A 15,332-nucleotide genomic window follows, 5' to 3' on the forward strand; every position below is an offset into this window, starting at 1 on the left:
TTGTAGCATGGGTAAGGCGGCAGACTTCGCAGTTAGTGTCGTACGAATCTGGAATAGGAGCTTCAACGAATGTGCAAGCGATTCGCCGGGATTCATAGAATCGGTTATGGACTTCATATGCGTAGCAAGCAACCTGGTAACTGCATTGGACAACGGTAATTCAACGGTAGCCGAGACCGCTCGGTTGAATGTCTTAGGACGTCATCCGGCTGTCTCTTCTCGGTCTTCTCGGGTAGCCTTTTCCTTTGCCACCGATGTCCTCGTCTCTCTCTTACAATAGTATAGTTCTTGGGAAATCGTGAAAGCATATCAACTTCTGGATCCTCATTGATCATGGCCTGTAGTTCGTCGATGGTGTCCAGGTTCAACTTGACAGCGGCTGACAAAGTTGTTGAGCCAGCTTGTTGTTTGAAACCAGCGAGCTTGCTCTGATATGATTTTGGAAGTGGAGCCCGCTTAAAAGAGTTACCTATCTCTTTTAAGCGGGCTCTGGTAAGCAAAAAGTTGGCGACGCGCGATTCGCCTTTTACTGATATAAGGCTGTAGTCTTTGTTATTTGGACTGTAAATATCACAGTACGATGTCTTTTACGGTACCGCATCTCTCTTGGTGGCATAACTTCTACGGTACTAAATTTATTACAGTACAGTATGTAGTGGTTTTGGTGCTGTACGGAAAACGGTACCATATATATGACACACTGCACTGTACATATCACAGTACAGTAGCAACATATGTTGAGACACGAGAATCTTGCATGTTCTGGTTCGCCATCCAGGCCTGGCTTCCATTCAACAACAAATAAACCAACTGCAGCCATGTATCTCATCTTTTGAACTCTTCCGTCAAACACTCCATCTACCCTTTTGCGATACATTTCCCCATCTTCACCAAGCCAGACTGACTCATCTAGGCCTTCAGCCCGTTCAACCTCACCGTCATCAAACCATACTCCATCCTCAGCCCGTTCAACCTCCCCGTCATCAAACCATACTCCATCCTCAGCCCGTTCAACCTCCCCGTCATCAAACCATACTCCATCCTCAGCCCGTTCAACCTCCCCGTCATCAAACCATACTCCATCCTCAGCCCGTTCAACCTCCCCGTCATCAAACCATACTCCATCCTCATCCCGAAACAACCCATCTCCGAAGTTGTAGAGTCCATGTTCCAAATTTTCAGTTTCTAGCATGAAATCGGAAACTGGTATAAATACCATATACTTCGGATACTCGATCTGCTCTATAATTATAACATAGGGTTAGTTTTGCATGGATTTTCACGCCAAGCTCCCAACTGCTAGTATTGTTCACATTTGTAAAGTAATGTATTTTTGAAAAGTCTCTTTTATATACGGTATATCCGTACCGAGACGGGGAGCATCCACTCAATTCTTCTTCGGATGCTGAAGAAATTCCTGCTGTTTATCATCGCGAAGCTTTCAGTAATGGCGCTGTTGACGCCAGGTAAGGTAAGGTAAGCGCTCTCTATTTTCAACCTGATATCATCCAGCGGCGGCAGCTTGAGGTATCTGAGAGTAGACCCAATTCGAAAGTTGGAGTGGCAGGCGCCAGGGAAGTTTGCCAAACTTTAGCGACGTTCTGAGATGGTTCAATAGGTCATGGGTGTGCGAGCGGGACATCCGAGGCCTTCCACCACTCCGATGTCTTTTGCAGCCAAATATCTTTAAACGCCTCTGGAAAGATCTCCTCGACATCGTACAGCTCCTCGCCGCTCATGAGATACCGCCATTCCTCGCCAGCTAAAGTTGTTCCTTAGAGGTTTGCGGGGAGATTTCGCCGTTGGTCCGTCATAGTAGAACTCATTCTGCGATTTGTACGACAGCGATTATTATTTGTTATTTCTTCGTCGGTTGATAGTCTTCGGTTTTCATGGTGAAGTTGATGCATCGATTGTGCTCCACCCAGTGATCCTCCACCCAATGACCCTCCACCTGATGATCCTCCACCCAATGGTCCCTAATTCTTACATCGTTATGATAAATCACAGCCTCACAACATCATCAGCCACAGCTGGCAACCACGCAGTTCTTTCGGGCAAAAATAAATTAACTTTATGCAGTTAAAATTTAAAATGCACCAATTAAGTTTTCAAAGTGTATAATTCAATCAAGGCAATCTACAGTAAACTCCTTAAAACTCCGAGATGCCATCTAATTTACCCTCTTTGCTTTAAACCACTCCCATCCCATCTAATTTAACCCAAGGTCCTCAGAAAAATCAACCCAAATCACCAACCAACCTCATTACTCCGGCTCCACCACCCCTTCCGCCCCCACCATTCTCTGCCCTGGCATCTGCTTCGCCCAACTAAACCTCCTCTCATCAATCCTAGACCGTCCCCCAATGTCACCGAACCCCGCCGCCGCCGCCGCTCCCCACATCCACGCAGGCCAAACGACCAAAAACGTCGCCTCACTCTGCCACACCATCTTCTCCACCAACCCTCCCCCTCAACAGCTCTCTCCACCACCCCCTCCCCCTCTCTCTCCTCATCCCACCCAGCTTCCCATTCCTCGACCCGCCGGCGCACCTGCTCCAGCTCGTGGAGGACGTAGGACTTCAATTTCTTCGCTGCGTTGCCTGCACTCTGATCTGGGGGGCGTTTATTCCTCTCAATCTCAGTGCTAGTCCATACCGTCTGAGGAACGCTATTGTTGACGCCCCAGCCACTGTTGGCATCCCCATCGTTGCCCCGGCTTTCGGTGCTATTATTTATTCCCACGGCATTGGTGCTTGTCCCTCCCCAGGCCGACGATGCATCTGTGTTTGCCGTGATATGCGTCTCTGTGCCTTGTCCCCATCCGGTTTGATTTGTAGAGTTATTGCCCGTTTCGCCCCAACCCGACGAGCTATGTGTGTTTGGCGCTTCGTGAGTGTCTCCTTGACCACCCCATGCCCCTCTGCCTCCTCTGCCGCCCTTTCCTCGTCTGCCTCCTCTGATACCCAAATCTCCTCTGCCTCCTCTGCCTCCTCTGTCTCCTCTGACACCCCAATCTCCCCTGCCTCCCCTGCCGCCTCTGCCACCCCTGATGCCTCCTCTATCTCCCCACCACTCACCTCTCCCTCCACGTCCCCGCCCGCGACGATAATCGTTGTTGTGACCATGGTTGTAGTTGCTGCCATTATTATAGCCGCCTCCATTGTCATTACCACCACCGTTTTCCGGAGCACCGCCCCACCTCGCTCCCACACCCGAACCATCTGCTGTCGAGCTCCCCATATGCACATCTCCCCCCTCAGCAGGCGCACCTTCAGCTCTCAGCGTCCCAGAAAATCCTCCGCCTCCAGTCTCCGCCGTGGTCCATCCCGAGCTCCCAGTATTGTTGTTCTGCCCCCCTCCCCCATTCCCCGACCCTGTCTCCGTCGTCGTCCACCCTAAACTCCCCGTATTGGTATTGTTGTTCTGATGCCCTCCCCCACCCCCCCATCCGTTCCCATAATCGCCCCCCCTCCCTCCCCCGAACCCCCCGCGCGGACTCACAGGATGGCCTCCCATAGCTTCAAACCCCTGCTGCGTAGTTGGGGGAGGTTGTTGCGGCTGCACATGCGCACCCGGAAACGGTTGATGTGGTAGTGGAGCCTGGCCATTCGGGAGCGGTCGGTGCAGTTGTGACTGTGTGTTACTTCGAACGGAGGTTATGGACCGACGGTGGTTGTTGCGGCATGAGCGGGGCATGATGGATGGATGCTCGTATGGCGATCGAGAAAGGAAAGGTGGGATGGGCGAGAAGGTGCGTGGATGGCGGAGAGGAAGGGGGGGATATATGGGTGAGGATAAAGCAACATTGGTGCTTTGGATTGGATGACGTGGAAGGCTCGCGAAGAGAGGAATTGCTGATGTTGAAGATGGTGGAGTAGAATGGGAATAGGCGGTGAGAGGGTGTGTGAGATGAGGTGGAGTCAAAGAGTAGAAAGCGTATGGGAAGTGGAAAGAAGTAGAAAAGGGACGATGGTGGAGGCTGAGAGAGATATAGAACTTTCCAATCCAAACTTACAAAGATAGTCGCCCATCTATCTATCTCATACATCCAAACGATCTCTTTGTTCCGTTTAAATCAGAAGCCTCCGTGTCTTAGACTTGGAACTCTAGTTCGGCGAGCCATATTCAATGTCGATGTGACATTCGATAAACATGCACTGGTTTCGCATTCTGGATCCTGCAAGACATCCGGCCGATGCCATAAGACGCCCACCACAATCACAATTCATGGACCCGCGTGAGCTTGAGGCTGAATGCTGTATGGTCGCAAAAAATATCCATCTATTTTCCGCACGCCGCGCCCGTTGAGAAACCTACCTATTCGGGCTCCTAAACCCTGGTCTCCCATAATAACGTCATTTTAATCATCACTGTGATTGGAAATGCGGCTGGTGTACAAGTATCCCTCGGCGCCGGGCTGCCCCATAGATCGCCCAAGAGTGTCCCCGACTGCACCCATCGCTCACGTTGATGCCAGCGCAGGAGCAGAGGCAAACTTCTGTCTCCTCGCCTCTGCCTTGGCCTTCTCCACCGGGTCATCTAAGACACTCTTATACGCCTTCTTCGGCTCCTGCTTCGGCACCGAGGGCCTCGCCTCCTTCTTCACTGGCTCTGCTCTCCTATCAGGTGTCTGCCTCTTTGCCTCCCTCCCAGTCTTTCCCTCCCTCTCCTCTCTACCCCTCTTCTTCCTCTCCGGCAATGCCCCATCCAGGCCACTCACATCCACATGCCCTGCGCCGCCCCCAAACTTCTTCGCCCGCTCCGCCCGCTTCACCTCGTCATCATCGGGCACAATACCAAACTTCTTGGCGCGCGCCGCCCTACGCTCTGCCTCCTTCTCTGCATCAGTCTTCTGTAGCCCAATGCTGAAATCTTGCTTCGGCTCCTCCACAACAACCGCCTCGACTTCGCCGCTCGCAGCCACACAGCCGTCAGCGGCCGCAGGCGCATCTGTGCAGCCAGTGACTTTCAGATCCGTAGTCGCGGCTGGGTCGACATCTTGCTTCTGGTTTGGGACCGCAAGAGGTGTCTCAATTGCGCCTTGTCCACCAGCTGCGATGGTGGTTGCTGCTGCAGTGGTGGTGGTCGCACCGGTGGCGACCTTGCTGTCATCTTCGTCCCAGTCGATTTCGTCATCGGCAGCTGCTGGGGCTGGGTAGGTTAGCGAGTGTGCGATTTAAGAGAAGGCGGCCAAGCGCATAGAGCGCATAATATGAGGTGATGACATACCTGCGCTGATGGGGGCTTTCTTCTTGTCATCCTCCTTCAGGCGCGCGATAAGATCGGCTTTGTTTCCTGAGAGGGGAAGAGCGCGCTCGGTGAGGATCTTTTTAAGGTCGGGGACCTTGAGGGAGTTATAATCGGCCATTGTGAGGAAGGTGGTGTTGGAGTTGTGTGAATTGTATTGCGACAGAGCAATGGGAGGAGGGACAGGGATGTTGATTGCAGCCGAAAATATGAGGCGCGAAAATATTGCCAAGGAGCCTTTCAGTAATTATTGCTCTGTATACGAAATGTCCGCTAAAAACAAAATTTATTGAGAGATTGAAAAGGCCATACTGCAATGTATACGCAGCCTATTGTATAGGAAAAATCTTTACACATATTTTTCCCTACAATCCCACTATAGTTGATGTTCCCCTTTCTTCGTACCTTAAGACTTTGATAGACCTGGAGCGGTCACCTCCTAATGCAAAATGTGCATGCCTATGTCTTATTATTCTGTGGCATGGGAGAAGAGCGACGATATACGGAGAAGCGTGGATGCATAATCTGTAACACTAGTCGTTTCTCTGTCTTAGTAACCCCCTTTCCCGCCTTCCTTTTCCTGATGTCTTCGTTATTATATACTAATTCTTCGTAGTTCCAAGGGCTGAGCTTAGAGAAGAGCTTAGTATTATTGAATTCAGATAGGAAATCAGAGAAGGCAAGGGGGATAGTAGGCACTAGCAGCATGCTTTGCGGATTAGATGGCTATGGCTGCCATCTAAGGCTACTCGGAAAGCTAGATGTGACGGTACAAGAGCACGAACGAGGTCGAATGCGACTTGGGCAAAATGATTGTTTACAAAGAGAGAAAGAGATTCGTAAGGAAAGCTCTGACTTAAGCTATTTACACAATATTCATAAAGTGAGACTATTCATAAAGTATGAAAGTCACCTGACCGTTCCCTCACACTAGACGAAGGAATAGGGGGGCTATAGAGTATATTCGGTAGATTTGAAAGCTAGATAGGGGGCATATTAGCCTAGAACGTTAACTATAACGTTGAATAGGGGGTATTCATACTGTAATTATCATATATAGATCAATGGAATTATCACTACCTTACCAGCGCACAGGCCAAATCCAGTACGGTGGCCATACCGTATTGCTACCGTACGCGACTGTCGCACTGGAGCGACGGTACAATCGCCGCTCTAATACCGACGGTGTATTGCAACGCCCGTGAGCGGCGACCGTGCCCTTGATCTGGGCAGTATCGCCGGCGCGACAGATTTTGGAGGTAATACTGTAGTTAGAGTACTACTGTAATCGCGAAAGATCACCGTCGCCGGCCATAAGCTGTAGATTTCTCACCACAGTATGGCGACGGCAATGCTGCCGTAATTCTGTGTGGACGCCGTTATGGTGGCCAGAACCGTATCCATACGGTATTCTCGGTGAAGCCGTGGCGGCAAGATCATGGTGGTCATCAAGAAACGCAGAAATCCAAACATAATACCGTATATTTCTAATCTGCCTACTCTATCCAGCCCGGATCCACAGCCTGCGACTGTTCCAAAGTCGCACCAACCACCACATAGCCCCTCCACTCCCTCCCTGTGCCCGGCACTCCAGACCTTGACCCCACCCCGAATCCAACGCCAGCTCCCTTGTCCCACCCCCCCCAGTGTCTGGAAGTTGCGTATCCAGCCAAGTCCGCGGCCCAAGGCTGCCCTGTCAAGTGGGTGTTTGTTGGGGGGGGTAATATCCAAGATGTTGCTGAGCGATTGTGTATGGTTTGTGTTGATGGTCTTCAGTGAGGGTGTGGTTGTTGGTCGGAGACAGAAGATTGTCGAGAGCTGGATATATCCACATTGGTTTGGCACTGTTCTGGATGGATCCAGATATCTGTTAGTGGTTTGTGATAAGGGGTTGTTAGGTGACCGCAGACTTACCTGGTGGATCTGTGCCTGAGCTGTGGAAGAGCTGCCGAAAGTCCTTAACTGAGGCAGAAATGAACGGGGGAAAAGAAGAGGAAAAGAAGAGACGAGAAGCTGGACTTACCTTGTGTAAAGCTGGCATAATGTCAGCAGCTACAGAGAGCACGACAGAGAAGGAAACTCCAATGTGGAAACACTGGAAAGAAGCTGCCAAAGTGGCACCAAAAACAGAATGAAGAAACGGACGAAATAGACAAATTTGAAATACATAAATGAACCAAATACCAACCACTGAACGAGTGTGATCATCACCAGAGTTGTGAGCAGCACTGCTGATAAACATAGACCCAGAAAAAGAAAAAGAAACAGCACTTATACCTGTTGAGTATAATCGGCCAAATGTGGCGCTGACCAGGGACCCCAAACAAATATCCATATCTATCGCCGCCTCCATTGCCACCTCTATCACTATCACCATTTGCTATCACCATCATTATCTCCAAACCAAGACACAAAAAGCTGAGGAGAAAATGGGGAACTCATTCAAACCAAAGATACCTACCTATGCCACACCTATGCTGGCTGCCCAAAAACAGCTCCACGGATCGGGCATAGTAAACACCCTAAAACACAGCCAAAATCAACCCAAAGCTATGCTACCTCCGTTTTTTCAGAATTCGGCAGGCCGACCCCTTCAAGACCAGAAACGGCATTGAAGGTCGGGGAGGTTTCAACATAGAGACCAATATCAGGAGATCATTGCCACCATGATGATCGGTATCTGGGATGGTCGGCTTGTTGCCCACCGGGGGGGGGGATTGTATGGGGAATGGGCAGGATTTGTAGGTGCTTTAGCTTCGGCGAGGTTGTGGATTCGAGAGCATTTTTGGCTTTTGCGACTGGAAGAGGAGAGTCAGTGGAGACTTAATCAAAATAAGTGATAATAGAGCAAGAGAGGGTTTCCGGCGAGATGATCTGATGGGCCCGCCAGCTGTGCTGACGGTGGCACCAACGAGGGCTTGGATAACTAGACCCCTTGGAATATAAAGCTTCTTGAGCTGATACTGGCATTCGTATGCCCTGAGGAAATGCTCCAGATGATGGCATGAGCTGTGGCAGCTCTGCTGGGTTTTGGCGGGGTTTCCTGGTGTTGTGCTGGGTGCATCAGAAACAGAGCAGCAAACTTACCTCAAAGCAATTTAGATAGCTCACCTATCTAAAGGTGAAGTCGATAATCATGTAGAAAGGAAACAATAGCTGTAGAAATACAGTATCCAAAACATAGAAGTATGGGTGAAGGTGAAGAAGTGGTGAACTCAGTACAGGTATGGAAGCGAGCGATTTGTGCGATTCTGGCCCAAAATGGAAGGATCCCAGCTTCAGCCCAGAGAGCTCCGAATTGCCCAATATAGAACCTCAAAGTTATCATTTCAAATGGAAATGGAATTTTATTTTATTCTCTCTATACTGCTTTCATTTCAATTGATATCTGTGCCATTCCAGCGCCTGGATCCTGAAGTTCTGCCGCTCACATTACTCCCACGTCCCACCAGCAGTGCACCAGCGTTGCTGCCGATGAGCCTCGAAGGCCAAGATCTACCTCACCTCGGCGTGCTGTTTGATCCAAACTCAGTGGCCCCTTAGAATATACTGAGGCGGCTTGCTTTCTTTCTTGATTAATACTGACTATGAACACCGGGTTACTTCCAATCCCTGGAAGTCCTACGATTCCCTGGCTGTTGTGGACAACCCTCATTTGAGGGAGTTGAAGAACAGGGTCCTCTGTCCCGCATTCTTTGATATCTGACACAATTGCAAACAGCCTTGCCTCGCCTTGAATCTTTTCGTGAACGAAGCCAACTTCGAACCGGCAAATGCTCTTTCCCCGGACGGTAAAGCAATTCCCTGCTTTAAAAGTTACTCTGTGGCGTGTGCTACTGGATATATGTTAGATACTACAGTGCTTGATAGAAAGGAAATGAAAGCTTGAACTTACGGATCGATGAAACTGAACCGGGAGAAGTACTGCAATGGGCGGCCCCAAGACTTGTAATATGAGGATCTTCATAATCTACACGGTATGCTTCTCGTAGTTTTTGCACGAATGGAAGCCCTCCTGGAGCTGCTCTGGCCACAAAGGCAAATCCAACTCTTTCTCCACATCCTCCCGGCGGACGCATAGGGTGGCTTTCGGCGAGATGTGCGAGCTGTCGGGCTGGAGGACATTGATGGAGGCTTCTTCGACAATGTCCCACTTCTCGGATGACGGGAGAAGGTGGTTGGTCAGTATGGGACATGTCTTGTGTAGATTCCACATCTGCATCGAAAGTACAGGCTCGTCATACTCAAAGGCGCCATTTAAGAGGAGGCGCAGCGTGAGATTAATGCACTCTCTCCGCATCAGCACCTTCTCAACACTGCGGCCATTCAAATATTGGGCCCAATGCTTGAACATTCTGTTTTGTAGTTAGAAAGAAAATCAAAACCACAGAGAGAAGATGGTTGAGCATACCTGTGTTTATCCCAGTGTGCGGCACAGATACCTGATTACCTGTGGTGTTCAGGTAATTACCTGGGTAATTACCTACCTGGGCTCATTCTCAAAATACCTGAGTATCCCGGTATTTTCAGATACTTACCCAGATACATGCCAAGTATTGCCAAGTGTAGCCAAGCCGCACAAATGCTAACGTTGAAATACTCGTCTTCATGCTTGATATGGTGATAATTGCCGTGAAAATGAGTGACTCTCCGTTGTCAGACGTGCCGACGGACCTTGATGGCTATAATCCTCGCGATGAGCCAGCCCTACCAGGGCTTTTTACCCCTTTTCAGCAATCAAATCCAATTCCTGTCCGTCTACACCCGCCTAGCCAAATGCTACCGCCAACGCAGTCGCTGCTGTTCACGAAGGAACTATATTCAAGAATACTACTTGAGAGCAACCCGCCAACTATCAAAGTATGCTGTATGCAGCCTAATTGCGGATACTCGCCCGCAGCTCAAACCCATGCTCAAGCTGCTGCTTCAACTGGCAATCTTTGGAAACACTATAGTCTTAAGCATAAAGGAATCTATGATGCTCTTAAACACAAGAATACAGCGCCTTCAAGTCAATCTAGCAGCACATCATCATTTTTTGAGCCTCGGAGACCAGCGACCCATGAATCAAGACCAACAAACAATCCAGCCAAATATAGAGAGTTAGTGCTATCGTTTATAGTATCTAATAACCTGTCTTTACGCATTATCGAAAGCTATTCATATCGTCAATTAGTACGGTTCTTAAGTCCATCTGTGTTATCACTTTCGTCAAGAACATTGCACCGAGAACTACAACGCCAATTCTCATATCACCGAGGCATACTACAGCTTGAACTCCATTCTCATATTATACATGGAGGCCGGATATCCATAACGACAGATGCATGGTCTGCACGGAACTATACAGAGTATGCTGCTGTTACCGCTCATTGGATTAATGATAAATGGCAGCAGAAATCAAAATTGCTTGATGTGATACATCTTCAAGAGCCTATTCATAGCGGTGAATACTTAGCTCAGCAATTAGCAGCTGTAACAGATAGTATAGCTATTACAGGCGCTATCTTTACATGCACCCGAGACAACGCATCATCAAATACTGTGATGCTCTCAGAATATGAGAAATTGGCTAGCAACGCCCAAACATCAACTCAACAACCTTGGACATTTACTGTCAAAGAAGGCGATGTCCGGTGTATTGCACATATCATAAATCTCGCAGTTCAAGCTGCTCTTACGAGTTTAAAAGCAGAACCAGATGTAGAGACAGAGACATACCGGTGTGAGCAAGGTGCAGCTCGGATTCCATTTAGTAGAGATAGTCATGTGGAAGTCATGAATGCTCTTGCAAAGCTACGAAGACATATCTATGTCTTTCGTAATCGACGAGCATGGAAGGATGCTTTACAACGACAAGTCAAAGCTATAGGTTTAAAACCACAGCAACTATCACTTGATATGCCAGTACGATGGAATTCAACACATCGTATGCTTGATACAGCATTAAAACTCCAAATACCAATCACAGCAGTATGCATAACACAACAGCTTGATATTAGTATGAAAGATATTGCATTAACTACAGGAGATTGGGCTGTTATTAAAGATCTTGAACGACTGTTCTTAATATTTCTCAAACCATCAAGACGGCTACAAAGTGATACATATCCGTCACTTAACTTTGCTATTCCACTTTATCTTAAAATGATAAATAAAGTTAAGAAGATGCAACAAGAAGTTGGCGAGCACTCAGCAATTGGTATTGCATGCACAGTAGCTTATCAAAAGCTTCACGTGTATTATACTCTTGCAACAAATCAGCAATGTAAGCACTCAGCTGTAGCTACAATTTGCGATCCACGGATGAACCATACAGTGTTTAAAAAGATATATCCAGATAGTACAGATCATGTACGAATCACACGGGCAAGAGCACAGTTTGAAGATGTTTGTAGAACATATAAGACACGGCAATATCATCTTGATACAGAGCGTATTGAACGTGAAACAGCTCTTGCAGATGCATTAGGAAATGCAAATACTAGAGTGCAAGAACCAGATTCTGATGAAGATTTATTTGCATCAGAGGGTATATCATTTGAAGAACCAGAATGGAAACGATGGATGCTTGAACCACGGCCTGGTGAGCATACTGATATTCTCAAATATTGGTCTGCAAAGCAATATCAATATCCAATAATTGCTCAAGTTGCTCGAGACCATCTTGCAATTCCTGCGACATCAGCACCATCAGAACGGGTATTTGTTGAGATCAGTGGTGTATCTGTATCTGCAGCGGCATAGTTATCACGTTGAGTTGAACAACAGTTCACTTGAATATATGTTTTTTGTATTGTTGTTGTTCTGAGTGAAGCTATCTACGGAACTATTTGTGGGTGGTCCGCAACCCGATTCGGTTGGCGAGCCACACGCCTAACCAATCAGTCTGAGCAACCTCCTCCTTCAACACACCCCTTTGCTGACTGAATTGAGGCCATTCCCATTTCCTAGGCCGTGATCACCTTCATCTGAAGCTGCTGTATGAACTTCTCATGTTGTGTGGCGGGTAGCGGCTTGGTCAATCCATCTGCTACCATGTTGGCTGTTTCCACATACCAGAGGTCAATTGACCCATTTTCAATGTGCTCCCGAATGAAGTGGTGCTTGACATCGATATGCTTGGTTCTCTGGTGGAATTTGGGGTTTTCGGCCAAGCTCAATGAGCCTTGGTTGTCTCCATAGATCTTCGTAGCTTGAATGTCATTTCCTGTGTACATCATCTGCTTCATGATCTGTTGTAGCCATAGTGCTTCTGACACCGCCTTTGCGAGTGCGTAGTACTCTGCTTCTGTGGTCGATTGTGCCACGGTCTGTTGTCGCTTTGAAGTGTGTGAAATCACACCTCCGGCGAAGAAGAAGGCATTTCCAAGGACCGATTTACGGTTTGCTTTATCGCTTGCATAGTCTGAGTCACAGTATCCATGGAGCTGCGTATCGCCTTGCATGCCATATTCGATTCCAAGCATCTTTGTGCCTTGTAAGTAGTGAAGGATTTGATCTGCTGCTTTTATGTGAGCTGGCGAAGGATTAGTGAGGAATCTGGACAGAACAGAGACTCCATATGAGATATCTGGTCGAGTCTGGACAGCGAGGTACATGAGCGATCCAATCTTCGATCCATAGAGTTCAATTTCTGCGTGTGAAGCCTTGCCTTTAAATGGGATCATGACTTCTGCAGCTCCTGTAGCCACAGGTGTGTCCACTGCCTTGCAATTCTCCATGCCATAGCGGTGCAGAATCTTTGTGATGTATGCATCTTGACAGAGGGAAATTGTTCCTGCCTCTCTGTTGCGTGTGATCCTCACCCCTACAAAGTATGCTGCTGGCCCAAGGTCTTCAATTTCGAATTTTCGCATCAGCTCCTTCTTCAGCCCTTGGATTGTTGTGATTTGTTTGCTAATGATCAGCATATCATCCACATATGTGACGATGAGGATTCCTGTCTTCTGATTGCAATAAACGCTGTAATCGCTTGCGCATGCAGTGAATCCAAGTCCATGAAGTGCCTTTGCAAGCTCTCTTTGCCAAAGTCGAGGTGCTTGCTTCAATCCGTAAAGTGCTTTCTGTAGATGGCACATCCAATTTGGCGCATTTTCCAGTATGCTGCCATTGACTTCCCAGTCTGGTGGAACATCCATGAAGATTTCTGTGTCCGTGTCAGAATTGAGGAAGGCTCCAACCACATCCACTTGCTCAATTTCAAGTCCGAAAAATGCTGCGATTGCGATTGCGAGTTTCCATGTTGTTGTCTTGCACACTCCAGCATATGTCTGATCAAAATCAGTTCCCTGTTTCTGTCTAAAACCTTTTGCAACCCATCTCGCTTTGCGCTTCATGATAGAGCCATTCTTGTCTCTCTTGGTTTTGAGGACTAGCTTTCCTGGTAGCACTTTCGCGTGTGATGGTAGTTGAGTTCGCTGCATAAGCTTCCAAGTGCCCTTGTGTTTGAGGTTTCGGTATTCCTTTTGGATGGCAGCTTGCCATTCTGGCCAGTCTGCTTGCTGCTTTGCTTCTTCAATTGTACTTGGATCATCGTAGATAGATGTATGTGCTCCAGCTGTGAATGCTGCAATGAATGCTGAGCTCGAATTCTGGTTCTGTGACTGTTGAGTGAGCTCCATAGCTTGCGGTGGCTGTTGTGGTTGATATGGCTGTTGTGGTCGCTCGCGGGTTTGGTTGCGGGTGACCCTGTTGAACTCAGGTTTTGGGATATAAACCTTTCGAGTTCTCCTCGCTGTGATAGTGGGCATCAGCTCTATATCCTCATCATCGACTTCTGAGTATTGATCCAACTCATGAAGTTCTAGTTCCTGAGGTGAGTTTTCGGATTCTGAGATCTCGCTCTCATTTTCGATTTCTGAGTGATGCTCTTCATGCTGTGTTTTAGAGACTCGTTGAATTAGATCTCTGTCATAATTTGCCTCACCCCTGGCTCTATGAGGCAGTGTGATAGATGCATCTTCGTTATCGCTTTCAATTTCGTCCTCATCTGGGAATGGCTTCGTAATGAGTCCTCCTTCGTCGAATCGGACATTTGAGGATCGCACTATGCGATTTTCGAGTGGTCCTCTTCGAGTAGGCACATAGATTTTAAAGATATGTGTGCCTTCATATCCAACAAGAATTCCAACTTCTGCCCGTTCTGTAACCTTTGCACTTGTGACCCTCTTTTCCTTTGAGATTTGTACATAAGTCTTGCATCCAAGCACTCGAAAATGTGCTACAGATGGGCGGTTGTCTTGTCCAGGATGAAGGTTGTCTGTTAAAGCTTCGTATGGCGTCTTGCCTTTCAACTTTGAAGTTGCTGTGCGGTTGGTAATAAGTACAATTGACTCAAGTATGAGAGGCCAGAGGAACTGTGGAATAGCCATGTCGATCATCGCAGTCCGCGTACACTCGCAGATAATGCCAATTGACCGCTCTGATGTGCCATCCTGCTCTGGGTTGTAAGGAGTTGTCATTTCGACAATTTGCCCAAGTTCTTCTGCAAGTTCAGTGAGCTTCTTTGGACTGTATTCCTTTCCTCCATCCATTCTCCATTTCTTGATGATCTTGCCAAATTGTGTGTTGACCATCTTCTGATATTTGATGAGTGCATCATATGCCTCATTCTTCGCGCGATGAAAGTATGCCCATCGAACAGTTGTTGCCTTTTCTGTAAAGATAGTTGCATATTTCTTTTTTCCAATTCCTTCTGGCGTGATAATGACCACGTCAATGTGAACTTCATCGAACGGTTGCAAGTTTCGAGTTACAGCTTGCTTGCGAATGTGTTTCTTCGCCTTTCCTCTCTCGCATGGATCGCACAATTGGAGAGCTTCATCTTCTTGTTCTTGTGGCGTAAGGTCTTCCTCGTCAGAGATCGCCATGCCTCTCACCATTTTCGAGGTCTTCTGTACATTCGCGAGGCCAAGATGTCCAAATCTGCGATGCCAGAGTCGAATTGAGTGTGGAGGATTCTTCTCATTTTTGTGAGTAGTTGCTGGGAATGCATAGGCTCGAGGTGATGCTTCAATTATCATCATATTCTCATCAAACGGAACATTGGAATACCTTTCTTGTTTACAACCAAGTTCTTG

At 47.8% G+C, this 15,332-nt stretch overlaps 4 protein-coding genes across 4 annotated transcripts; all 4 read right to left on the reverse strand.

Annotated features, from left to right (window-relative positions):
- VC83_08235 (uncharacterized protein) lies at positions 1–1,865 on the reverse strand. Its single transcript, XM_024471791.1, has one exon. It carries the CDS (start codon positions 1,217–1,219, stop codon positions 527–529), a length of 693 nt encoding a protein of 230 aa, XP_024320574.1. The 5' UTR covers positions 1,220–1,865; the 3' UTR covers positions 1–526.
- A 668-nt stretch (positions 1,866–2,533) lies between these two features.
- On the reverse strand, positions 2,534–3,404 carry VC83_08236 (uncharacterized protein). Its single transcript, XM_024471792.1, has one exon. It carries the CDS (start codon positions 3,249–3,251, stop codon positions 2,736–2,738), a length of 516 nt encoding a protein of 171 aa, XP_024320593.1. The 5' UTR covers positions 3,252–3,404; the 3' UTR covers positions 2,534–2,735.
- An 85-nt stretch (positions 3,405–3,489) lies between these two features.
- Positions 3,490–5,474, reverse strand: VC83_08237 (uncharacterized protein). Its single transcript, XM_024471793.1, has 2 exons — positions 5,233–5,474; positions 3,490–5,154 (listed from the first exon to the last, which is right to left on the reverse strand). Exons 1-2 carry the CDS (start codon positions 5,369–5,371, stop codon positions 4,466–4,468), a joined length of 828 nt encoding a protein of 275 aa, XP_024320573.1. The 5' UTR covers positions 5,372–5,474; the 3' UTR covers positions 3,490–4,465.
- A 3,201-nt stretch (positions 5,475–8,675) lies between these two features.
- VC83_08238 (uncharacterized protein) lies at positions 8,676–9,604 on the reverse strand (the record flags this gene model as incomplete). The annotated part of the gene is made up of 2 exons (XM_024471794.1): positions 8,676–9,086; positions 9,146–9,604. One exon carries the CDS (start codon positions 9,602–9,604, stop codon positions 9,221–9,223), a length of 384 nt encoding a protein of 127 aa, XP_024320568.1. The 3' UTR covers positions 8,676–9,086; positions 9,146–9,220.
- Positions 9,605–15,332: the final 5,728 nt, after the last annotated feature.

The sequence above is a fragment of the Pseudogymnoascus destructans genome (genome assembly GCF_001641265.1).
Source record: "Pseudogymnoascus destructans isolate 20631-21 unplaced genomic scaffold scaffold_25, whole genome shotgun sequence".
NCBI lineage: Eukaryota > Fungi > Ascomycota > Leotiomycetes > Thelebolales > Thelebolaceae > Pseudogymnoascus > Pseudogymnoascus destructans.

What these genes read in the sequence shown, in the direction of transcription:
- VC83_08236 (XM_024471792.1), bottom strand. Translation starts at nt 3,251, where the DNA reads ATGTGCATATGGGGAGCTCGACAGCAGATGGTTCGGGTGTGGGAGCGA.
- VC83_08235 (XM_024471791.1), bottom strand. Translation starts at nt 1,219, where the DNA reads ATGGTATTTATACCAGTTTCCGATTTCATGCTAGAAACTGAAAATTTG.
- VC83_08237 (XM_024471793.1), bottom strand. Translation starts at nt 5,371, where the DNA reads ATGGCCGATTATAACTCCCTCAAGGTCCCCGACCTTAAAAAGATCCTC. An exon ending in GAAAGCCCCCATCAGCGCAG is followed by an intron (nt 5,155 to 5,232) that starts GTATGTCATCAC and finishes TAACCTACCCAG; the next exon opens with CCCCAGCAGCTGCCGATGAC.